Source organism: Bubalus bubalis, chromosome 5 (assembly GCF_019923935.1).
Source record: "Bubalus bubalis isolate 160015118507 breed Murrah chromosome 5, NDDB_SH_1, whole genome shotgun sequence".
NCBI classification, from domain to species: domain Eukaryota; kingdom Metazoa; phylum Chordata; class Mammalia; order Artiodactyla; family Bovidae; genus Bubalus; species Bubalus bubalis.
In genome coordinates this window covers 86,809,282-86,834,710 of record NC_059161.1, presented here as the reverse complement: position 1 = coordinate 86,834,710, position 25,429 = coordinate 86,809,282, and the positions used below count along the sequence as shown (strand labels likewise).

General features: G+C 38.2%; 1 protein-coding gene across 5 annotated transcripts in view; it reads right to left on the bottom strand.

Annotated features, from left to right (window-relative positions):
- Window positions 1–10,411: 10,411 nt before the first annotated feature.
- The window catches only part of NOX4 (NADPH oxidase 4), a 185,948-nt gene continuing 170,930 nt past the window's right edge, over window positions 10,412–25,429 (bottom strand). For all 5 annotated transcript variants that reach the window (XM_044943413.1, XM_044943414.1, XM_006075176.4 and 2 more), the window contains one exon: window positions 10,412–12,551. In XM_044943413.1, coding sequence (XP_044799348.1) covers window positions 12,431–12,551 — 121 coding nt within the window. In that variant the 3' untranslated portion in view covers window positions 10,412–12,430. The remainder of the gene's footprint in view (window positions 12,552–25,429) is intronic.

The window sequence follows — 25,429 nt, the reverse complement described above, 5'->3', positions numbered from 1 at the left end:
TCTAGCTATTGTAAATAGTGCTGCAATGAACATTGGGGTACATGTGTCTTTTTCAATTTTGGTTTCCTCAGGGCATATGCCTAGGAGTGGGATTGCTGGGTCATATGGTGGTTTTATTCCTAATTTTTTTAAGGAATCTCCATACCGTCTTCCATAGTGGCTGTATCAATTTACATTCCCACCAACAGTGCAAGAGGGTTCCCTTTCTCCACACCTTCTCCAGCATTTATTGTTCGTAGACTTTTTGATGATAGTCATTCTGATCAGTGTGAGGTGATATCTTTGTAGTTCTGATTTGCATTTCTCTAATAATGAGCAATGCTGAGCATCCTTGCATATGTTTGTTAGCCTTCTATATGTCTTCTTTGGAGAAATGTCTGTTTAGATCTTTTTCCCATTTTTTGATTGGATTGTTTGTTTTTCTAATATTGAGTTGTATGAGCTGTTTGTATATTTTGGAAATTAATCCTTTGTCAGTTGTTTTATTTGCTATTATTTTCTCTCATTCTGAGGGTTGTCTTTCACCTTGTTTACAGTTTCCTTTGCTGTGCAAAAGCTTTTAAGTTTAATGTTTCAGGCTAAAGCTGGATTCAGTGAAACAGGCAAGGAATGGACTTTATATTAGACAACTGAGAAGAGAAATTGTAGTCACTTCAACATCAGAGTATGGTCATGGCTCCCAGGGCTTGTCTGCCAGCTTATCTAATTTGAGATATACTTCCTGTTACTAAAAGATAAGGGTTAAAGGGTACAACAACTACTCCAAAGGCAAAGCTTAACAGAAGCAACACAGTTGTGCCATTGCCTTCTCTGGTAGAACATTGCTAGAAATGTTATTTTCATCTGCTTTGGAAGATGAAAATGTATTTTTCCCCAAGTATCCTATTACAGATTTAAATAAATAACCATTTCTCACCACCACCATAAAAGAAACCCAAAAGTGAAAGTGTTAGTCATTCATTGGTGTCTGATTCTTTGGGACCCCATGGATTATAGCCTGCCAGGCTCCTCTGTCCATGAATTCTCCAAGCAAGAATGCTGGAATGGATTGCCATTCCTTTCTCCAGGGGATTTCTCTGACTCAGAGATTGAACCCAGGTCTCCTGCACTGCAGGCAGATTCTTTACCATTTGAGCCACCAGGGAATCAAAAGAAACCCAAGGCAGAGAGCTATTCTAAAAACTTGAAGTCTAAATTTGTCTACTAATCAATACCTCCTACAGAAGTCTTCTGTCAGCACAAACCTGGAATTAAATTTCAGAAATCATCTTGTCAAAATGTGTATCAGGTGACTTGGGAATCTGTCACAATTAACAGTCATTGTAAGTAAAAAAATATTATTTATACAATACCATGGGGTCTATATCTGAGATGCAAAAACAGGTTTGGACATTGGCTTATATCTCCCAGTAGATGACATATTTACCACCAAGCTGCAAACAGGGTCTCTGCAACACAAGCCACTTAAAAAGATTTCTTGTATATTTCATTGCCTAATAAAAAGCCTGATGAGAAACTTTTATTGTCATACATTTTCATATTTTTGAGCTCTGGCAAACACATTCCTGACAGCAAGGTAATCAATATGAATAAGGAAAGCCATTTTAAAGGAACTTTTAATCTTCAGAATTGAGGTTTGCATCCAAGTCTCCTTGATTTGCACACCCTCCCAAAGCATTTTTTCCCAATTATCTTTTGTGTTCTTTCTGGCCGCTGCTGATGAGTAATTTTACAACACGAATGCTATTAAAACATGCACTCATGACCCCACTGTGATACAAAGCAAATAATGCACATGGGGAATGCAAGCACATAACTGCTAATCTTGCTTTTGAAATGCGTCTAAACTTGACCTATTGGAATGCTCATTATAGAATGCTTGACCTCTTGGCAAAACACAGGATGCAAGACACCATCTCAGGAAGGCAGATACCCTGAAGATAAATCCCTTGAAGGACTGTAACGTGGTAGGAATTGATTGAGAAAAATGCAATTCCATGTTGTGAAGAGTAATCTGCTTAAACCCTACAAACAAGTCGCTACTCCTAAAAGCTCTATAAATGAGGGCACCGTGGCAGCTGGTATGATCGACGAATGACTTTTAGATGAAAGAAAACAATGAATAACAATGGAACATCCAGAGCGTACATTTAGAGATGCAGACAGCATAACGTCTTTTGTTGTTGTCGTTGTTGTTTAGTTGCTAAGTCATGTCCCACTCTTTGCAACCCCATGGACTGTAGCCCACCAGGCTCCTCTGTCCATGGGATTTTCCAGGCAAGAATACTGGAGTGGGTGGCCATTTCCTTCTCCAGGACATCTTCCTGACCCAGGGATTGAACTTGCGTCTCCTGCTTGGACAGGCAGATTCTTTACCACTGAGCTACCAAAAAGTCCTTTACTCTGAAGCAAATATTTTTTATCCTGATGCAAGAAGGTTTTCCAATTTTGCATGCTTTAGAGCCTAAACGCGAGCGTAATCATGTATACTGAAGCGCTTTCACTCCCTCTGTCCACTCTAAAATGACAGGTTCACAGCCAGCACAGAAACACAAGATGGAATAAATCTTAGAGAAAATTCCGGTCTGCATTTTTCTGATGGGGAAATCACACAGCTAGTTTTCAAATGATACTGGAACACAGGTGTCTGCAACAAAGCAGACCTCTCATATTCCACCTATTTAAATGTCAGACATACCTGTGAGCCATTATCCTATTATTCTTTATTTTGTGTAATGTGTAAATTTCAAAAAACGGAGATGATGACATACTGGGGAAAATAAACCAAATTCTTTAAGCAGGACTTTCTGTATGGGTGTAAATATTTACAGTATAGTCAATGTTTGAGTGAGTGAGTGAAGTCACTCAGTCGTGTCCGACTCTTTGCGACCCCATAGACTGTAGCCACGGAGAAGGCAATGGCACCCCACTCCAGTACTCTTGCCTGGAAAATCCCATGGATGGAGGAGCCTGGTAGGCTGCAGTCCATGAGGTCGCTAAGAGTCGGACACGACTGAGTGACTTCCCTTTCACTTTTCACTTTCATGCATTGGAGAAGGAAATGGCAACCCACTCCAGTGTTCTTGCCTGGAGAATCCAGGGACGGGGGAGCCTGGTGGGCTGCCGTCTATGGGGTCGCACAGAGTCGGACATGACTGAAGCAACTTAGCAGCAGACTTAGCAGACTGTAGCCTATCAGGCTCCTCTGTCCATGGGATTTTCCAGGCAAGAGTACTGGAGTGGGGTGCCGTTTCCTTCTCCAGAGGATCTTCCCGACCTAGGGATTGAACCCGGGTCTCCCGCATTGTAGGCAGACGCTTTACCATCTTAGCCACCAGGGAAGCCCTACAGAAACTAAACATAACAGAAATTCTCAATAAAGCTGAGGTGAGTGGAGGAGGAACACAACATCTTGAAATACGATATATCCAGTCAGGCTTCTTTACTAAAAGTAGTTCTTGTGTTTTAGAAAATATGATTTGCCCTGCAGTGTGTTTAAATCTTGTTATAACAACAAAACATTTTGTATTACATGCAGACAGGCATATTAGAAAGCCATGGCTCGTTAACACCACCTTAATATTACTCTTGGTAAAATAACCACATCCTGGTTTTGCTTTTGGCACATTTCTGAAAATATGGGATAAAACTTTGTGCTGCATGGTACCCTGCTATACTTCAGGCTGATGTGGAACCCTCCAGGGACCTCAAATCCCAGCACCTGGTCCTCCACCTCAAGTAAATCAGACGTTGCCATTACTGCTATGATTTATTCCAGGCCTGAGTGCCTTATTCTCCTCTTCTTATATAGTGGCAAGTCTCTTGGCTGACAGGACCTGTTTCCTCACCAGGAACTGAACCTAGGCCATGACAGTGAGAGCCCAGAATCCTAACCATTCACTAGGCCACCAGGGAACTCCCGGGCGAGCCTGATCTGAAGGGAAATGTCGGAAACCTCCCTTGTTGGTCTCTGTGATCGAGTTTGCTGTGCTGAATCCCTCTTGTGACTGTGGGCAGCAGAGGACTGTCTATTCCACATGGTGAGGTCATCCATGGACGTGTGGTTGTGGCACAGGAAGGGGTATGCTGATTCTAAGCAATAAACAACATCTTTCAAACTTTCAATATGAATTTCCACAGACTCACGTGGCCTATGGAAAAGGAAAAAACTGGAATCTGGAATGGCTTTTTCTCAGGAACGGTTGACCTTTGAGGACATGGCCATTGAATCCCCTCAGGAGTGGGAATGCCTGGACTCTGCTTACAGGGCTTTGTACAGGGGTGTGATGGCAGAGACCTGTAGGAACCTGATCTCTGTGGAGATCTTCTGATGGCAAATAGAAATTGTCAATAATCAAGTATGAAAACTCATCATTAGAATTCATAATGAACATATTATATTTTATTACTTTTTCTGAAGAAGAAATATGCATAGTTTCGACATCTTAAAATTATATAAATATTTCAGTGTTTTAATGAGCATAATTATGAGCTTGGAGAATAATGCCAAAACACAAAGAAACCAAAAATAAAATCCAAACCCCAAACCCAGCATAGTAAGTTTAGAGGCTAGAATTCCATAATTCCCAATTATACATCCTGCTGAACTGAAAGTTACAAGAGCGGTGAGAAGCTTGGAATTCTACTACATTCAAAATCTTTCAAAGGAACATGTCTTAAATATCACTCATTTAATATCTTCACAAGTAATACTACTAGTGTGATCATTTGGTCTTTCATAGGATGAAAAAAGACTAACATACTCAAAATCCTGGAAAAAAATTCTTGATTATTACTGCCAAAGGCATGAAATTCATTTATAATGAGAGGAATTTTAGGAATATTTACCCAACCTTTATTTGTTTACCAAAACAATGAAGGTTTTCTACAATGTACCATAATTCTACAGCAATAAACTTACATATATAAATAAGTGCATTTTTTTCCCAATTCTTTAAGTATTGCATCTGACATAGCGCTTCTTCTCCAGCACTGTATAAAATCACACTTCCATTTAGCTCAACAAGAAGCAAGTGCCTAGAATTCTGAGCAGCTCACATTGTGATAAGTGAACCATGTTTTCTCCAACTGTGAACCTGCCACTACTGCATGCTTATTAATGAAAGTTGAAAAGTATCATTACACATTATTGTAGAATGCCATTTCATATAGGCAATTTTTCCTTAAATCCATCATAAAAATATTCTCACATACATATGCATATACATAATTTAAATACAAATATCTACAAAGCTTTGATGAAAATATACAATACGGTGTCTTTGTTAAGAGTAAGAAAAAAGATAATTTTATTTCCATCCAGGAAAAAATAGCTACAATGCAGGTGCTTTGTATAATTATTCCTACAAAGCTTTTTTAGAATTATTTCTAGTTCTAAGATTAAGGCCTTGTTTTAATTCACTAGGATGTCTCAAAAGCACCTGATTTTTCTCCATCAAACCTTAAATAAGCAGGTAACTTGTATCACCTTCCAACAGTTCCGAGTTCAACTCTCAGATAAATACAGCTATCTCCAGCCACATTGTGCCTGATCTAAAATACTCAAGAGGAATTCAGAAGGCAGTTATACAGGACAAAAAGGTGGCTTTGTTTATAGAAATCTCAGGAGAGAGAGAAAGTGGTGCCGATTTGCTTGTGGGTACTTCTCTACTTGCCCAGAAATTATAAATTCTTTTAGTTAACAATGGCTGTGACTCAGAAAAGCCTGTGTTTTTACATAGAGAAGTGTTTTGACTGTACTATCAAAACACCTATTAAGGAAGATTTGCCCGGAATGTATCCTCCTTCACCACCCTCTCCTCCTCTCCTCCACATGCTTGCCATAGTGCGTCCTTTTGAGTTTAGCAGAGGTAGATATTATTTCTATTTTTATGCACGTGGTCGAATACTTTTCAGGGCTAAAGGCTACAAGTATTCTGATTTCTAACCCAGGATCCTGTTCACTCTACACACTGGAGGTGGCTGAATAAAATGATAAAATTAGCAGGTAACTAATTTTAACTGCTAAACAGAACTGCTGCCAATTATTGCCCCTTTTTAAAGTGATGTTTACTTTTCCCAACTCTGAACTTAAATTTTAATGGAAAGAACAAGACCATAAAGACACTTTTCTCCTAATGCCATCGGGTGAGCAAATATTGGCCACCTTTAAATAAGAATATAACTGTACCTAGTGGGTACCCGGGTATGTGATTCACGATGCCAAGCTGACTTAAGTGCTGCTATTTTCTTGAACTGGATAGTCTCTGGGGGGTTGCAGCTTAAACTGTGTAGCACATCTAATCACTGAACCTGGCGTTCGACCCAGGTCAGGTTCCAGCGTGTGTCATAAGGTATTTTGCACACCTGAAGGCTCAGCTTCCCAGGTGCTGCTAGTGGTAAAGAACCCACCTGCCAACGCCGGAGACTTAAGAAACACGGGTTAGATCCCAGAGTCAGGAAGATCCCCCAGAAGAGGGCATGGCAATCAACTTTAGTATTCTTGACTGGCGAATCCTCATACACAGAAGGGCCTTGTGGGCTACTGTCCATGGGGTCGCAAAGAGTCAGACACAACTGAAGCAACTTAGCACGCAAGGCTCAGCTGGAGAGCTGAGTATATACAGCAGCCAATCCACTGGCTAAGGAGAAAGTGGTTAAATATTCCAAGGTATCCACTCCAGCTGAGCCCTGTATATATATATATACACACACACACACACACACATATACGGGCTTCCTGGTGGCTCAGATGGTAAAGACTCCTCCGGCAGTGCCAGAGACCTGGGTTTGATCCCTGGGTTGGGGAGATCCCCTGGAGAAGGGCATGGCAACCCACTCCCGTGTTCCTGCCTGGAGAATCCCGATGGAGAGAGGAGCCTGGCAGGCTACAGTCTATGGGATCACAAAGAGTCGGACTCGACTGAGAGAATTGTGCGCATATATATATACACACACACTGTGCTGTATATATACAGTAGGCAAGCTTGCCTCCCATATTATGCCTTGGGGTTATTTCTCACCACTAAAATGAATTTTATATTTATCCTAAAATGATAACTATCTTTAGATGAATGTGCTGATGCAGGTGAACAAATACACTGTTGATACAGCAGAACGTCTTTCTCAGCATCTGCCTTTTTAGGAAGATTTCACTCTCTGGGTAGAAGGATAAGTGCTGGGAAATATGACCTTGCAGTGACAGAATGTCAATGCGCAGCATGGGCAGCTGAAGCAGTGTGTGGCAACCTCCCCTTATTGCCACATATACTAAAGCATTTATGTGGTGCTGGTCCTCATTGAAATATCGGGGTTGTCTCCAGGTCAACCGGCAGCTCATCAAAGCTCTAATTCTTATAGAAGCCAAATAGAATTGTGATCAAAAGTAAAGCTTCTACAAAAATTCAAGTAACAATGAAAAGGAGAGGATTCCTAAAGATGAACCAAAGACAACATTCTTTACATTTTTCCAAACCAGAGTAATAGCTAGTTTTGCCACACATTTGAGCATCTATGCTATGAAAAAAAAAAAAAAAAAGAAAAGCATTAATGTGTCCTGATCTGTTCAACAGCTTTTCTTTCTTTGATTCCCTTTTTCTCCCTTCCAGTTTTGCTCCTATGAGGCATTTCCTGCCCTTACCAATTCTTAAATTACAGTATTAAGACTCTGCATTAAGACTACTGGGTATTTTGCACCAGTGTAAAATACAATAAGAATCTATTCTTAGATTCTATGAACAAGAACATCAAACTTTTGTATAGGAGAAAATAAAAATTCTGTGTATTAGCTTCAGAAACATTATTAGTGTCTGTTCTAAAACAATGCTGCTTAACTCTACTAATTTTAAATGATTCACATGACCTTTTTTTCTCTTTTCCCTTATTGGACATTTCTTTGCTAAGTATTGGAAGTCTGCTTTTTTCCTTTGGAAAACCTCATCTAGCTAGCTTTTGCAACTCTGTCCTTTGAGAATACTACAGAATGAAATAAAGAAGTTGAAGTAATGGAGGGGAGACTTAGACAGAAGGAAAAAGAGTTTTCATTGTTCTGTGGTAGTAGAACTAAATGTCCATCTCATTATGCTTGATTTCATTTACTTCCTGTCTCAGGAGTTTACAAAAAGCTGACTCTCTTCTCTTGAACAAGAAGTGTGTTATGGTCATGCGAATAGAGAACCAAAGTCATTTGTTTTAATATCAACATTTCCCTGGGTGGTTAGAAAGCTGTTGAAGTTATGACTTTGGTCTATGACTCTAAATTTAAAATTACAATATTAGCATTTCTTAGAAACTATACTGCTACATATTTCTCCATTACAAACTCCTGGAAAACATAATCCCTTTACCACCACTGACACATTTTAAAACTGCTATCTGGAAATAGGTTCTAATCAGCAAAACATATAAGACTAAGTAAGAAATTAGAAAAGACATAGGGGGAAAGACTGATTTTCTGTACCTGAATGTGGAATTGACACTCATACATTATTTTCCACCTAGCACTAAATAGAGTTTACGGGGAGGTTCAAGCCAACAGATGTGACTTATTAGATGTATTTGTCACACGGAGGGGGAAAGCCCCTTTCAGTAGCAGAGATTACTAAAGTTTAGTCTGTGACAAACTCAATGGATGACTTGAAGCAAGTTTTCATCTCCCTGTGGGCCTCAGGTTCTTCAACTGCACAATCAGAGTAGTTCCAACTTCAGCACTTTGTTGTTCAGTTGCTCGGTCGCGTCTGACTTTTTGTGACCCCATGAACTGCAGCACGCCAGGCTTCCCTGTCCTTCACTCTCTCCCAGAGTTTGCTCAAACTCATCCATTGAATCAGTGATGCCATCCAACCATCTCATCACTTTATGTTTCTACAATATATTAAAGTATCCTGGATAAGACAAGAAAAGGAATCTGCTTATCGGAGAAGCACTTTAAAATCTGTCTCATGGGGTGTTTAGAAAAATCACTGTTCCACTGAGTTTACCATCCTTAAAGAAAAGAAACACATTTTTTTTACTTCAAATTTTTTCTTATTAATACAGTAAATATTCTTTATCACCAACTTGATCTATTGATGACAATCCTGGCCCATTTGCTTCCAGCAAGCCTCTTTAATGATGACTTATAATTTAAATCCATTACATGATGTTAATGCTTCAAACAAGCTCTGATTTGGGGGATTATGACTAACATGGATTGGAGAAGGAAATGGCAACCCACTCCAGTGTTCTTGCCTGGAGAGTCCCAGGGACGGGGAGCCTGGTGGGCTGCCATCTATGGGGTCCCACAGAGTCGGACACGACTGAAGTGACATGGATACATTGACTAAATCAATTCAGCCTATGCTTTGTTAACATTGTTTTATTTCTTTGTTTTAAATGTTTATACCATCACAATGCCTGAGTGGTGTTTAAAGTCACTAAATTTAAAAACAAAAGAACTATCAATCATCTAAACTTTAACTTGAATTTAAAAAAACAGATAAATACAAATGAAAAAACACCCCAAAAGACAAAAATAGCAAGCTCTAAATGTATGTGAGTGGAGTCTGTGTGTATGTGTGTGAATCTGAGTTTAGTATTATAAAATTGACACATAAAAATCACAGCACTGCCTTACACAAAACAGGAGATCCAAAAAAGTTTAAAAATTGAATGGATTTAAAAATGGATTCTTGGTCTGGGGGAATATAAAGAGAATTTCCTTTCCTTTGTCTACGTAGTTCATTTCTTAGAACAATCCTGTAAAAAAATTGATAGTTTCCTCCAAAAAAATCACAGAACTGAAAGGTATAAAAAAAATAACATAATTGTTACAGATGATCCTCTGTTTGTGTGTGTGTGCTCAGTAGCTCAGTCATGTCTGACTTTTTGCTACCCTGGGGACTGTAGCCCGCCAGGCTCCTCTTTCACGGCATTCTCCAGCTGAGAACACTGGACTGGGTTGCCATGATCTCCTCCAGGGGATCTTCCTGACCCAGGGATCAAAGCCGTGTCTTCTGTGTCTCCTGTGTCCCCTGCATTGCAGGTGGATTCTTAACGCACTGAACCCCCTGGGAAACCCTTATTTTGTTCAGAGGTTCTCAAAAAGGAGCCACTGCTTTTGGAGATTGTGGGCCCACCAAAATTAAATGTAGTATTTTGTAGGTGTGCCATAATATTCATTTTAATCAAGTTCTCAAAAATATACATTACTAAAAAGACTAATAACTACAGGTCTGGTCCAAATGAGAAATCTTCATCCCAGAGTGAAGAGCAATTTTCCGTAGTCACACCATTAGCCGGGGACATTAACAGCCCCAGAACCGAAATGCCTAAGGTTACGCTGCTGCACGCTCAACTTGGTGCCATCTCGTGAACAAACTCTGCCTGCTTTATCTTTTGCCAACCTAAAGTAAGCTTACAGAGATTTCAAGGATACCATTTCAATTTTAACATTTATTGTCATTAAAATACTTTTTAAAGATCAGTCTGATAAGAATTAGCCCCGGAAAAAGAATTCCTCAGAACAAAACAAAGCTCTCATACACACAGGACGAAGTCCTAGCTTCATTCCTACTTACAGAAGCAAAAATTACCTATGTCTAACACTCAGCGTTCCACTGGAATAAATAAAATAGGCAAAGAGTTTCATCCAGTATAGCAGACCTACTTGGAAAGATCATTCTTCTTCCGCCAGTTTTACTGAAATGAGATTTATTAACATAATCACATAAATAAATTATAATTAGTAAAGAATGTTGCATATAAGCCTGTACTAACTCATTTCTTTTTACCAGTTTCCTCCTGTTATGTGTTTTTATGAAAATTATTTTTATTTTAGAAAGTGTTGCCAAGATGTACTGGTTATTAAATATGCCTTCAGAGCTAAATCTGCAGGAACATTGCACATTTCCCATATCTTTTTCTGACTCACTTTCCTTCCAGAGAGAACAAGAAAGAGTTCTAAGGAGAGGAAGAAATAGCTGGAATATGTTTATGGGCATTTAATGCTCGATGGGTTTAGCATGCTTGATTGCTATTGGTGAGTCAGAGCAAAAAGATGACAGTAGACTCTACCATGTTATGTTATCTCATGCAGAATTTTAACAAAGGCAAGACAAACTATGTTGCTGATTTCAGCAATGTGCTATATTTCATAGCAAGTCTACATAAGAAAACCACTAAATTGTAAAAATGCCTTAATTCTTAAGGTAGTGAAATATATTTTCTGAGCTGAGAATATAATGGGCAGGGAGCATAAGCTGACAGGATCACACAGCACAGTCCCTACGGTGACTTTAAACTCAGTAATTCTGTACCAAGACCCAGAATGCCAGACAGTGCAACACTAATATTCTTGATTCAGAACTTAAATTTCCATAACTGATTAAGTATTTCCTCTTGTATAAAGAGTAAAATACAGGTTTCCTATTCAAGGAAGTGACCACACTTTGTCTCCATTATAAACCAATGTGTGAAAAAAAGCAAAGAATTTATATCTCAGTGACCACTGGCAGACACAATACCCTTTGGTCTTCAAAATGCAGACTAAGAGACTAAAACCTAAAGATAAACTACACTGGGGAAAAAAGGAAATAATAATGGAGGTCAAAATACTGAAAAGGGAAAAAAAATTATCAGTCTGTATGTCCCTTTATAATTTACATTAATGACATTTCCTCATTAAAATGCAATCGTGATAGATTAAATAAATTGGGAATGGAAAGGAGTGATTAAATCATCGTGTCTAACACATGTCAAGGGAGGGCAGATTTCCCTAGACAAAGGAACAAAGATGAAGGAAAAATATTTAAAAAATCAATAGATATTATATCAATAGATATTATATCAGCATCTGCAAAAGGTTCATTGAGCATAAAGCCCACAGATATCAAGTATTAGCATCAGTAGTGAGCAAGCGGCACAAAGTACCCGTATCAACTTAGAATCCTGTGCTGTATTTTCAGACACCTAGTATATTGGCCTGGAGCTGTTCTAAATCAATGCTTCTCTGTTTATACTCATGTAGAAAATGTAATCTGAGTTTCAATGCATTTTTAATTTTGTTCAATCTTGCATTTGTTCAACCAAAAACAATTTAAAAGAGAACCAAGGCTATCAGCCTCACAATGAGCAAGTGCAACTCCTCACTAGGGAGTTCTTGAATCTGCCATAAAAATCAACAGTGTGCACCTAATAGTTTTCTTTTAATCTGAGCAGTGAAAAGTGAATAATCACATCAGATATCCTTCAGGGCCTCTTTGGTTTCCAGATTAAATGTGTAATGTGACCTGTCATCCTGCCACATTCTCTCTGCATTTCCATTTTAAATAATCATAAATAAGAAAACCTTGCTACTGTTTGGCATGACACAGCTGTTTGATTCAGCTGCATTTCAAAGCCTTAGAAATTGCACTCATTCCTTCTTTAGAGTCCTTGTTCATCTCAGAGGTTTTCAACTGAAAGATTCTTTATTGTACTCAAATCTTGTCCCATAGGAATTGTTTCGATTACTCAGCTTATGAAGAGTCTTAGAAATCGAATTGGGTCCACAGCAAAAAACACCAACTGTTTTCCTGGAAAGACAGAGAGAAAATGGAAAATCAGATGGAAAATTAGGCAGAACATGACAAGAAGTATGTTTCAGTAGTTTAAACTGTGGCGGATTCATTTTGATATTTGGCAAATCTAATACAGTTATGTTAAGTTTAAAAAAAAAAATTAAATTAAAAAAAAAAATAAAGTGTTAATAAAGTTAATTTCTTGATGTATACATCTTTGTATTCAAATAATTTTCCAACCATTGTATTACCAAATTTAAGAGAAGATATTTTATTTACCTCATGCTTTCTATGCTAGAAATCAAGATAATTCAAAAAATATAACACATATTTGTTAATTATCAGAAAGACTGAGCAGTCTGCATGTCACTGATGAGAGCAGAAATCAAGTCAAGAACAGCAACTGATAGATGTCAACTGCCTCACATGTGACGTATGAACAGATTCCCATCCATCCTGGACCATACCAGTTCTTCTCATACTTGATGCTTTACAGACAATTTTTTTCTCTAAAGATCTCATGGATTTTCACCAGATGTGGTGAATAAGACAAAAGATAAGGAAGCTATTACCAATTTGGAAGAATAATTTTAAGTGACTAATTTATGTCCACATTAAAACAATAAGAATATTAATCTGGATATGTTTTCTTTTATGTTCCACAATAATTGTAACAAATGCAAACCAGGTTTTATTATTCACCAATATTTCAGTAGACAAATTATACATATTCCTAACAAATAGAATAAATACATTATATGAAATGATTACTATTTCATATTGATTTTCTTCAAAGTTTGTTGATCTGTATTGAATTCTTCCTAAAATATCAAAATGATTAATGATTCTAATCACAGCTTGGATAAATACAGTATATATTCATTATCTGAGAATAATTGTTGCTGAACAGAAAAATAATCCATTTAAATGGGTACCTAAATTTATAATAAATACTGAAAATATAGGCTTATTGAAAACTTTTAACCTTGAAAAATGAAACAAAGAACCACAAAATAAATTTCTACCACCCATGATGAAGTAATAGGGACTAGATTTACCCTCTTGCATTTAAAAAATAGGACAAAACAAAGAATATATAAAACTATTATTTCCAGATACGGGCCAACAGGCAGCACAGAACTGCTCATCCCTAAGAAAAATGAAAAAAATAAGGTGAGCATAAAAATTGTCTCTACTTGTTGCCTGAAGGTGATTTAAAAGATGAAGCACAAGAGGGGTGGAAGGGGGGGAGCTCAAGAGGGAAAGGATATATACATAATTATGACTGATTTGCACTGATGTACAGCAGATACCACCACAACATTGTAAAGCAATTATCCTCCAATTAAAAAAAAATTAAAAATAATGTAACAAATGATTTAAAAAAGAAGCTGAAGCTCATAAGAGGGAAACCCATGCAGAGACTGGTGGTCTTACTGAGTTAAAGAGAAAGGAATGGAGTTCATGAAGACTAAAGCAGCTATACAGAAAGTGAGGCGATATCAAAAGAAAGAAGCTCTGGAGATCTGCAGGGAAGTATCTTCAAGTCTTTGGCTGAGTGCTAATCTCCTTGTGAAGCTGGGCAAAGAACTACTAGGAAGAAGCCGGCCAAAAAATTCTGAGTTTATATAAGGTTATCAACAATTCATATTACCACAAGCTAAAAGGGAAATACCTACATATAATATATTGGCAATGGATAGGAGACTTTAAAAGGTATTACCTTATTTGCAAACGGTAGGCAGGATTTGCTAAAATTAGCCTTAGACTGGGCTTCCCTGGTGGCTCAGAGGGCAAACTGTCTGCCTGCAATGTGGGAGACCTGGGTTTGATCCCTGGGTTGGGAAGATCCCCTGCAGAAGGAAATGGCAACCCATTGCAGTGTTCTTGCCTGGAGAATCCCATGGACGGAGCAGCCTGGTAAGCTACAGTCCACGGGGTCACAAAGAGTCGGACATGACTGAGCGACTTCACTTACTCACCTTACTTTTAGCTTTAGACTGCAGGGCGCTCTGGCCTCATACTGTGTCTGCAAGTGTGCTCAGTTGCATCCAACTCTGCAACCCAATGGACTGTAGTCCACGATGCTCCTCTGACCACTGGAATTACCAGGCAAGAGTACTGGAGTGGGTTGCCATTTCCTCCTCCAGGGGATCTTCCTGACATTACTAACATAGCTTAAAAGCCAGCTCTGGAAAGATCAAACTAAACCCAAGTAACAAAACTGTATGCCAGAAACAAGTGGAACAGTACTGAAAAGAATAAATAAATTTTGGCATTAGACATCTAAAAGTACAAAACTGTTGTTATCGTTGAGTCACTCACTTGTGTCCTGCTCTTTGTGACCCCATTAACTGCAGCATACCAAGCTTCCCTGTCCTTCACTGTCTCACAGAGTTTGTTCAAACTCATGTCCATTGAGTCAGTGATGACATCGAACCATCTCATCCACTGCTGCCCCCTTCTCGTCTTTGCCTCAATCTTTCCTAGTATCAGGGTCTTTCCCAGTGAGCTGGCTCTTTGCATCATGTGGCCAAAGTTTTGGAGCTTCAACTTCAGCAACAGTCCTTCCAATGACTATTCAGGGTTGGTTTCCTTTAGGATTGAGTGTTTTGATTCCTTGCTACTCAAGGGACTCTCAAGTCTTCTCCAGCACCACAGTTTGAGCATAAATTCTTCAGTGCTCAGCTATTTTGACTGTTCAGATCTCACATCCATACATGACTACTGGAAAGAACAAAGCTTTGACTGTATGGACCTTTGTAGGCAAAGTAATGTCTCTGCTTTTTAATACACTGTTTAGGTTTGCCATTGCTTTTCTTCTAAGGACCAAGTGTCTTTTAATTTCTTGGCTGCAGTCACCATCTGCGGTGATTCTGGAGCCCAAGAAAATAAAATCTGTCACTGTCTAGTTTTTCCCCACCTATTTGCCATGAAGTAATGGGACTGGAGGCCATGATCTTCATTTTTTGAATGCTGAGTTTTATCCAGCTCTTTCACTCTCCTCTTTCACACTCATCAAGAGGCTGTTTAGTTCCTCTTTGCTGTCTGCCATTAGAGTGATATCATCTGCATATCTGAGGTTGTTGATATTTCTCCCTGCAATCCTGATTCCAGTTTGTGAGTCATTCCGCCCAAATCAAAAAATTACCAGGAATGTATATAACAAGAAATTATGAATTGTAACTAAGTGTTAGGGGTTGAATCTTGCCCCTCCCCCAAATTCACAGGTTGAAACTCTAACCCTCAGTACCCCAGAATGTGGCTATATTGGGATGTAGGGCCTTTAAAGACATAATTAAGCTAGAATGATGTTATTAGGGTGAACCTTATTGCAATCTGAGTAGGGTCCTTATGAAAGAAGGTATTAAAGATACACTAGAGATGCACATACACAGATAAAAGAATGACCATGTGAAGAGACAGCAAGAGGGAGGTCCTCTGCAACGCAAGGAGGGTCTCAGAGGAAATCAACCCTTGTTTTTGTTGTTCAGTTGCTTAGTCATGTCTGACTCTTTGGGATTCCATGTACTGCAGCACGCCAGGCCTCCCTGTCCCTCACCATCTCCAGGAGCCTGCTGAAATTTATGTCCATTGAGTCAATGATGCCATCCAACCCTCTCATCCTCTGTTGTCCCCTTCTCCTTCTGCCTTCAATCTTTCCCAGCATAAGGGTCTTTTCCAATGAGTCAGCTCTTCACATTGGGAGGCCAAAGTATTGAAGCTTCAGCTTCAGCATCAGTCCTTCCAATGAATATTCAGGACTAATTTCCTTTACAATTGACTGGTTTGATTTCCTTGCAGTCCAAGGGACTCTCAAGAGTCTTCTCCAACACCACAGTTCAAAAGCAGCAATTCTTCGGTGTTCAGCCTTCTTTATGGTCCAGCTCTCATATCCATACATGACTACTGGAAAACTATAGCTTTGACTATACGGACCTTTGTTGGCAAAGCAATGTCTCTGTTTTTTAATACGCTATGTTTCTCACAGCTTTTCTTTCAAAGAGCAAGCGTCTTTTAATTTCTTGTCTGCAGGAACCACCTGCAGTGATTTTGGAGCCCCCCAAAATAAAGTCTGTCACTGTTTCCTGCTATTACCTTAAATTTCAGTTCCCAGAATGGTGAGAATGTAAACTTATTTAATCCATCAACCCTGTGGAATTTTATTATGGAAGGCCTAGCAAACTAATAAAGAAGAAAAGATCAGTCAAAAATGATCAGGACAAAAATGACAGAAATGATGGGATTACCAGATACGGTCATTGAAACAGTGATGAGAAACATGCTTCATATGTTTAAGGTTAAGCATCAGCTTGATGAGAAAGGAAAAAGATTTTTTAAAGGCCTAAATGGAAATTCTAGAGATTAAATGTAAATTTAAAATGATAAATATACTATGGGTTAACTAATGGGTTAACAGAAGAATATGCACTAAAGAAGAAAAGATAAGCAAACCTGAAGATACAGCAGCAGAATCTATACAAATGGATGCACAGAAAGAACAAAAATTGGGCTGAAAAGTAAATGGGAGCCTCAAGGTCAAAAGGGACAATACCAGGCAATCTTTCATATATGTTATCATAGTCTCAAGATAAGTAAGACAGAAAGGAAAGAAAAAAAATGAAGAAATAATTGCCAAAATTTTTGCAAATTTGATAAAACAAACAAATCCAATGATCTAATGAACCCTAAGGAGAGACATTACTTTGCCAGCAAAGGTCTGTCTAGTCAAGGCTATGGTTTTTCCAGTAGTCATGTATGGATGTGAGAGTTGGACTGTGAAGAAGGCTGAGCGCCGAAGAATTGACGCTTTTGAACTGTGGTGTTGGAGAAGACTCTTGAGAGTCCCTTGGACTGCAAGGAGATCCAACCAGTCCATTCTAAAGATCAGTCCTGGGGGTTCTTTGGAAAGACTGATGCTAAAGCTAAAACTCCAGTACTTTGGCCACCTCATGCGAAGAGTTGACTCATTGGAAAAGACTCTGATGCTGGGAGGGATTGGGGGCAAGAGGAGAAGGGGATGACAGAGGATGAGATGGCTGGATGGTATCACTGACTCGATGGACGTGAGTCTGGGTGAACTCCAGGAGTTGGTGATGGACAGGGAGGCCTGGCATGGTGCGATTCATGGGGTCACAAAGAGTCGGACATGACTGAGCGACTGAACTGAACTGAACTGAAGGAGGATATCCACATACACACAGGCACATACACACAACATTATAGGCAACAAATGAAACTCTGAAAATCAGTTACAGAGAGAACAACATGAAAGCAGCTGGCAGAGGTAGGGGTGGAGACACATTTACAAATAATAAGTAAAAGGTGAAGGAGATGAAGGATAGACTTCTTGTCACAAACTGTGTTAAGTCAGAGGCTATGAAGTGAAATCTTCAAAGTGCTGAAAGACCAAATAAGGTCAACTATTCTATCTCAAGCAAATTCTATACCAAACAAAAGTACTGTAATTTTCAAGATTAAAGACATACAAACTTTTCTAACAGAAGGTAAGGGAATTTATCACCAGTGAATTAGCCCTTTAAGGTATATAAATGGAATTCATCAGAAATCATATAGAAATGTAAATCTACAGCAGAAAGTAACACAACATTGTAAATCAACTACACTCCAATAAAAATAAATTTAAAAACTGAATTGTAATCAAAAACCATTGTAGGCATGACATTTTAGAGTAAATATATTATGAAATAAAACAATTTGTATGCAGCTCAAAAAAAAAAGAAATGTAAATCTACCCAAAGCTATGAAGGACACCATAAATGGTGAATCTGTAAATAAGTACTGAATATTTTGTCTAATTTTTAATCTCTTTAAAATATAATTGATATTTAAAAAAAAGTAGTAATAAATTATGGCATTTATAGTATATGTAGAAGAAAGATGAGTAAGAACAAAAGCCAAAGAGATGTAGAGAGATGGAAGTACATGAGGTGGGATAATATTGTTTGAAATACACTATGATAAGCTACGGAGAAGGCAATGGCACCCCACTCCAGTACTCTTGCCTGGAAAATCCCATGGACAGAGGAGCCTGGCGGGCTGCAGTCCATGGGGTCGCTAACAGTCGGACACATCTGAGCGACTTCACTTCCTCTTTTCACTTTCATGCACTGGAGAAAGAAATGGCAACCCACTCCAGTGTTCTTGCCTGGAGAATCCCAGGGATGGGAGAGCCTGGTGGGCTGCCATCTATGGGGTCACACAGAGTCGGACACGACTGAAGTGACTTAGCATAGCATAGCATAGCATGATAAGCTAATGCTATACAATATAAAGCTACAGAAATGCTTCTCCAATATCAACTTCATTAGCATCACCTAAGATATTTCACAGACCACAGACAGCAAGGCCCTATTCCTAGATGCTCTGATTCAGCAGATCTTGGATACAGCTCTAATAATTTGTTTTTCCAACAAGTTTCCAAGTTATGTTCAAGGATTACAACTTGGGAAAAAATTCCTTAGGAAAGTAACTAAAGTCAAACAGAGAAGTAAGGCTAGTGTGCCACTACAGGAGAAAAAAATGGAATCATAAAAAAGTACTAAATTGAAAAGAAAGTAAAGAAAGGAGAAAAGACAAATGAGATAAATAGAAAGCAAAGGTAAACTGTTGGAAAGTCAAAGTTGCTCACTCATGTCCCACTCTTTGCAACCCCATAGAGTCCATGGAATTCTCCAGGCCAGAATACTGGAATGGGTAGCCGTGCCCTTCTCCAGGGGATCTTCCCAACCTAGGAATTGAAGCCGGGTCTCCTGCATTGCAGGTGGATTCTTTACCAGCTGAGCTACCTGGGGAGCCCTGACTATAACTCAATTCATGGAAGCCAGAATACTCAAAGAGGAAGACAGTCTCTTCAATACACAGTGTTGGGAAGACTGGATACTCACATGTAAAAGAATGGAATTGCACCCTATTTCATACTACCCCAAAAATTAACTCTCAAGAAATCAAAGACTTGACTCCAGGACCTTCAGTTCAGTCACTCAGTCGTGTCTGACTCTGTGACCCCATGGACTGCAGCACACCAGGCCTCCCTGTCCATCACCAACTCCCGGAGCCTACACAAACTCAGGTCCATCGTGTCGGTGATGCCATCCAAGCATCTCATCCTCTGTCGTTCCCTTGTCCTCCTGTATTTAATCTTTCCCAGCATCAGGGTCTTTTCCAATGAGTCAGCTCTTTGGAGCTGACCAGGTGGCCAAAGTATTGGAGTTTCAACCTCAGCATCAGTCCTTCCAATGAATATTCAGGACTGATTTCCTTTAGGATTGACAGGTTGGATCTCCTTGCAGTCCAAAGGACTCTCAAGAGTCTTCTCCAACACCACAGTTCAAAAGTATCAATTCTTTGGTGCTCAGCTTTCTTTATAGTCGAACTTTCACATTCATACATGACTACTGGAAAAACCATAGCTTTGACTAGATGGACCTTTGTTGGCAAAGTGATGTCTCTGCTTTTTAATATGCTGTTTAGGTTGGTCATAGCTTTTCTTTCAAGGAGCATGTGTCTTTTAATTTCATGGCTGCAGTCACCATCTGCAGTGATTCTGGAGCACCCCAAAATAAAGTCTCTCACTGTTTCCATTGTTTCCCCATCTATTTGCCATTAAGTGATGGGACCGGATGCCATGATCTTAGTTTTCTGAATGTTGAGTTTTAAGACAAGTTTTTCACTCTCTTCTTTCACTTTCATCAAGACCTTAAACTATTAAATGTTTGAAGGAACACAGGGGAAAAACTCTTTGACAGGGGTATTGGCAATAATTTCTGACACCAAATAATTTCTGGTGAAACTGACAACAAAAATGCAAGCAACAAAGCCAAAAATAAACAAGCGGGATTACATTAAATTAAAAAGCTTCTGCACAGTAAAACAAATGACCAACAAAATAAAAAGGCAAGGTAGGGAATGGGAAAACATATTTACAAACTACATGTCTGAAATATATAAAATATAGAAGAAATTCATATAATTTACTAGCAAAAATAAATAATAATAATCAGAATCCAATGAGAGGAAATGCTTTTAGCTTTTCACCACTGAGTAAGATATTAGCTGCAGGCTTATCATATAGGGTTAGTGTGTTAAATTATGTTCCCTCTTTATCCACTTTTGAAGAGATTTTATCTTTTGAAGAGTATGTTGAATGATACTGAATTCACTGAATGATGCTGAATTTTGTCAAAAGGTTTTCTGCATCTATTGAGATGATATGATTTTTATTCTTCAATTTTTTAATGTAGTTTCACGTTGGTTTATGATATACCAACCATACAAGATATAAAGTTATTAAACCATACTTGTATCCCTCAGATAAATCCCACTTGGTGATGGGGTATACTCCTTTTAATGTATTGCTGAATTTGGTTTGTGGTATTCGGAAAACTGTTCAGTTACATGTAAAAAGAATGAAATTAGAGCCACTTCTCAAACCCCACACAAAAATCATCTCAGATGAAAGACCTAAATATAAGACTGGAAACCATAAAACTCCTACAAAAAATACGCAGTACATTCTTTGATATAAATCACAGTAACATGTTTTTGCACGTGAGTCTGAGTGAACTCTGGGAGTTGGTGATGGACAGGGAGGCCTGGCGTGCTGCAATTCATGGGATCGCAGAGTCGGACACGACTGAGTGACTGAACTGAACTGAACTGAACATGTTTTTGGATCCGTATCCTAAGGCAAAGGAAACAAGAGTAAAAATAAATGGGGCCATATACTAACAAACACATGAAAAGATCTTCAACATCACTCATTATCAGAGAAATGCAAATCAAATCCACAATGAGGTACCATCTCATGCCAGTCAGAATGGCTGCTATCAAAAAGTCTACAAAAAATAAATGCTGGAGAGGATGTGGAGAAAAGGGAACCCTCTTACACTGTTGGTGGGAATAGAAACTAGTCCAGCCACTATGGAGAACAGTGTGGAGATTCCTTAAAAAACTGGAAATAGAACTGCCTTATGACCCAGCAATCCCACTGCTGGGCATACACACTGAGGAAACCAGAATAAAAAGAGACACGTGTACGCCAATGTTCATCGCAGCACTGTTTACAAAAGCTAGGACATGGAAGCAACCTAGATGTCCACTGGCAGACGAATGGATAAGAAAGCTGTGGTACAGATACACAATGGACTATTACTCAGCTATTAAAAAGAATGCATTTGAATCAGTGCTAATGAGGTGGATGAAACTGGAGCCTATTACACAGAGTGAAGTAAGTCAGAAAGGAAAACACCAAATACAGTATATTAACACATATATATGCAATTTAGAAAGATGGTAATGATGACCCTATATGCAAGACAGCAAAAGAGACACAGATGTAAAGAACAGACTTTTGGACTTTGTGGGAGAAGGCGAGGCTGGGATGATTTGAGAGAATACCATTGAAACACGTATGTTACCATATGTGAAACAGATCGCCAGGTCAGGTTCCATGCAGGAGGCAGCAGGGCTGGTGCCCTGGGAGGACCCTGAGGGGTGGGATGGGGAGGGAGGTGGGTGGAGGGCTCTGGACAGGGGGACACTTGTACACCCATGGCTGATTCATGCCAATGTATGGCAAAAGCCACTACAATATTGTAAAGTAATTACCCTACAATCAAAATAAATTAATTAATTAAAAAAATAAATGGGGCCATATAAAGTTACATGCTCCTGCCCAGCAAAGGATACTGTTGACAAAATGAAAAGATAGCCCACTGAATGGGAGAAAATGATTGCAAATGATGTGACTGATAAAAGGTCAATATTTAAAATATATGAATAGCTCATAAAATGTCAAAAAACAAATAACACAATTAAAAAATAGGTAGAAGAACTGAATAGACATTTTTATAAGAGGCAAATGTTGGCCTGGATGTGGAGAAAAGGAAATCTTTGTACACTTCTGAGAATGTAAATTGATATAACCCATATGGAAAATCGTTTGGCAGTTTCTCAAAAAAAATTAAAAATAAAACTGTCATATGATACAACAATCCCTCTACTGTGCATGTATTCATAGAAAAGGAAATCACTTGTATTAAGTATTACCTGCATCCCTATGTTTATGGCAGTATTATCTAGAACAGTCAAGACACGGAGACAACCTTAGTGTCCACAGATGGATGAATGGGCAAAGAAAACTGTGATGTGATGTGATACACACACACACCGAAATAAAATTGAGCTATAAAAAATAAGAAAATCTTACTATTTGCAAAAGCATGGATGAAACGTGAGGGCATCATGATGAGTAAAATAAATCAGACAAAGAAAGACAAATACTGTATGATCTCACTCATCTGTGGAATCTAAAAACCCCAAACTGACAGAAAGCAGGTCGGAGGTTGCCAGAGGCAGGTGGGGGAGGTCGAGGGTGAGTGAAGAAGGACAAAGGGTTACAAACTTATTGCTGTAAGAGGAGTAAGTTCTAGATGTAAGGGACAGCATGGTGACTATAGTTAGTAACACTATAGTAGATCTTAAAAGTTCTCCCCACATAAACTTTGTAATTATGTGAGGTGATATGTTAACTAACTTTATTTTGGTAGTCATTTTGCAACAGATAGATATCCAACTGTTATACTGTACACAACTGTATGTCAATTATTTCTCAGTAAAGCTGACAAATGAACAATATTTTAATCCAGAGCCAGAACTACTGAGCTTACATGTTGAAATGACCGAAGCCTCAGCACGCTACAGCCCATGTTTGCAACAAGAGAAGCCACCACAAAGAGAAACCCACACACGACTACTGGAGAAAAGCCCACACACCGCCGAAAATAAACAAACAAATGCAGATTTCAAAAACAAATAAATAACCAGTGGGACAGAAGGAAACCACATGAAAAACTTAGAAACATTTTGATGTATGTAAAGATAAAAATAAAACACATTAAAATTTTGGTATGTAGCTAAAGTGGTGTTTAGAGGGAAATTCATAGTACTAAACATTTTTATTATAAAAAGACAAAGATCTAAAATCAGTGAGCTATGGTTCCATCTTAAAGTGACTAGTAAAAGAAGAGCTAATTAAACCCAAAGGAGCAGAAGAAAGAAAATAATAAAAAAAAAGTATGAAAATAAATTCTTATACTTGATAAAATGTAGGTTACTATTAAAACCAGGGCTAGACACAATGGATTACTTAAAATGAATAAAACTGTACTACTGGAAAAATATAATCACCAAAAAAACAGTAATAGTATAGTTGTCATTAAGATGAAAGGGGAATGAAACATTTTGTCTCATTTTTGAGACAGTCTCTGTTTGTATACAATTTGTATATAGTCTCTGCCAACACTGCATTATGACGAGAAGATACCATTTGCTTTCTTGGCTTTCATAGGCAAATGTAGATTTAGATTTTCAAATTTTGCAGATTTCCTAAAGGCTTATCTTAAATACTTCACAACAGAAACATTATTCTTAAAGCACCATATATGATTTTTTAAAAAAAATCTTGTCATCCAATTGTTAAGCAGTATAACTCTAGGAGATCTTTGTGTTATTTGAAGGGTTTCCCCATGTCACTTTCACTAACAATGACATCGTACACCTTTTCAAGATCTACAATTTATCTTTATAATTCATTTGCACAAATTTTCACTAGGTTACTGCAATCCAACAACCATCTAGAGATTTACCTACAAAAATTTTGTAGAGATGGGTAGAGACAAACTTAGTTATCAGCAGACAATGTTGTTTGGGGACAGATGTTGGCAACTAGTTCCATAAATGTTCAACATATTTGTGAATATTTTCCTATCATACCAACACTTGTTTTCCATGCATTATTAAATCATATGATCTCATATAATGAAAGTTTATTTACTCCTACTGAACTGACTGAACTGAGAGATTATTCACTCCTTGTATTACAGATTCAGGAAGTTTGAGTGACATGACTCAGGAACACAGGAGCAAATGTCACAGACCAAACCTAGGTACACTTAATTTGTTTTATTTCAAAATATCATTAAGTAGTAAAATATAGATACGTCTCAGACATTTCATGCAATCACAGAAGAGTTTTCTCTACTTCAAAACTCACATAAAGTTAATTATTTATCTCCCCCTTTGCATGATGTGTACATGCAACTAAGTTAAGATATGACATACATTTTTATTATAAACAATAGGAAACTGAATCTCAGGTGTAATAACTTATTTTTAGAAAGACATACAAGGTAGAGACCACTCTCAAACATTTGTGCAAATTTATATTTCTCTCTTCTCTATTTTTACTTCTTTATACTCTCTCAGGAATTTATGTCAATGAAGTAAACCAAAATTTTACATCTAAAATGCAGACTTCTATTTAAATAGTGCCTTTTTCCAGTTAATGAGCCCTTAAGATGTTGATCCATTCTTGTCCTAGTAATGCTACACAAAAACCTTTCAAAAAATAATACATTTTAAGTGCCTGTCCCAAGCAAAAACACAAAGTGAAAGTGTTGCATTAATACCGTTGCATCAACAGTACGTGGTACACACTTGCTCTTCTCAAACCAGCTTTGTTTTTTTTATGAAAATGAACAAACAAAGGAACAAACATACAAAATCCCTTGCAATATGAATAGCATAACAAAGCAGAACTCTGCAGAACTAACCAAAGAAACCAAAAATCCCAGTGTAATTTCTTGCAAATCGCCCTCTACTGTTTTGGGGTTTGGTTTTAGAATTGAGCTGAACGAGCAAAACAAGGAAACAAACTATCCAGGTTTTCAGCACTAGACTATGAAAATAAAAGAATGCTTGTCTGAAGGTGTACATTAAGGCTGTATATTGTCACCCTGCTTATTTAACTTACAGGCAGAGTGCTGCTGCTGCTAAGTCATTTCAGTTGTGTCCGACTCTGTGCGACCCCA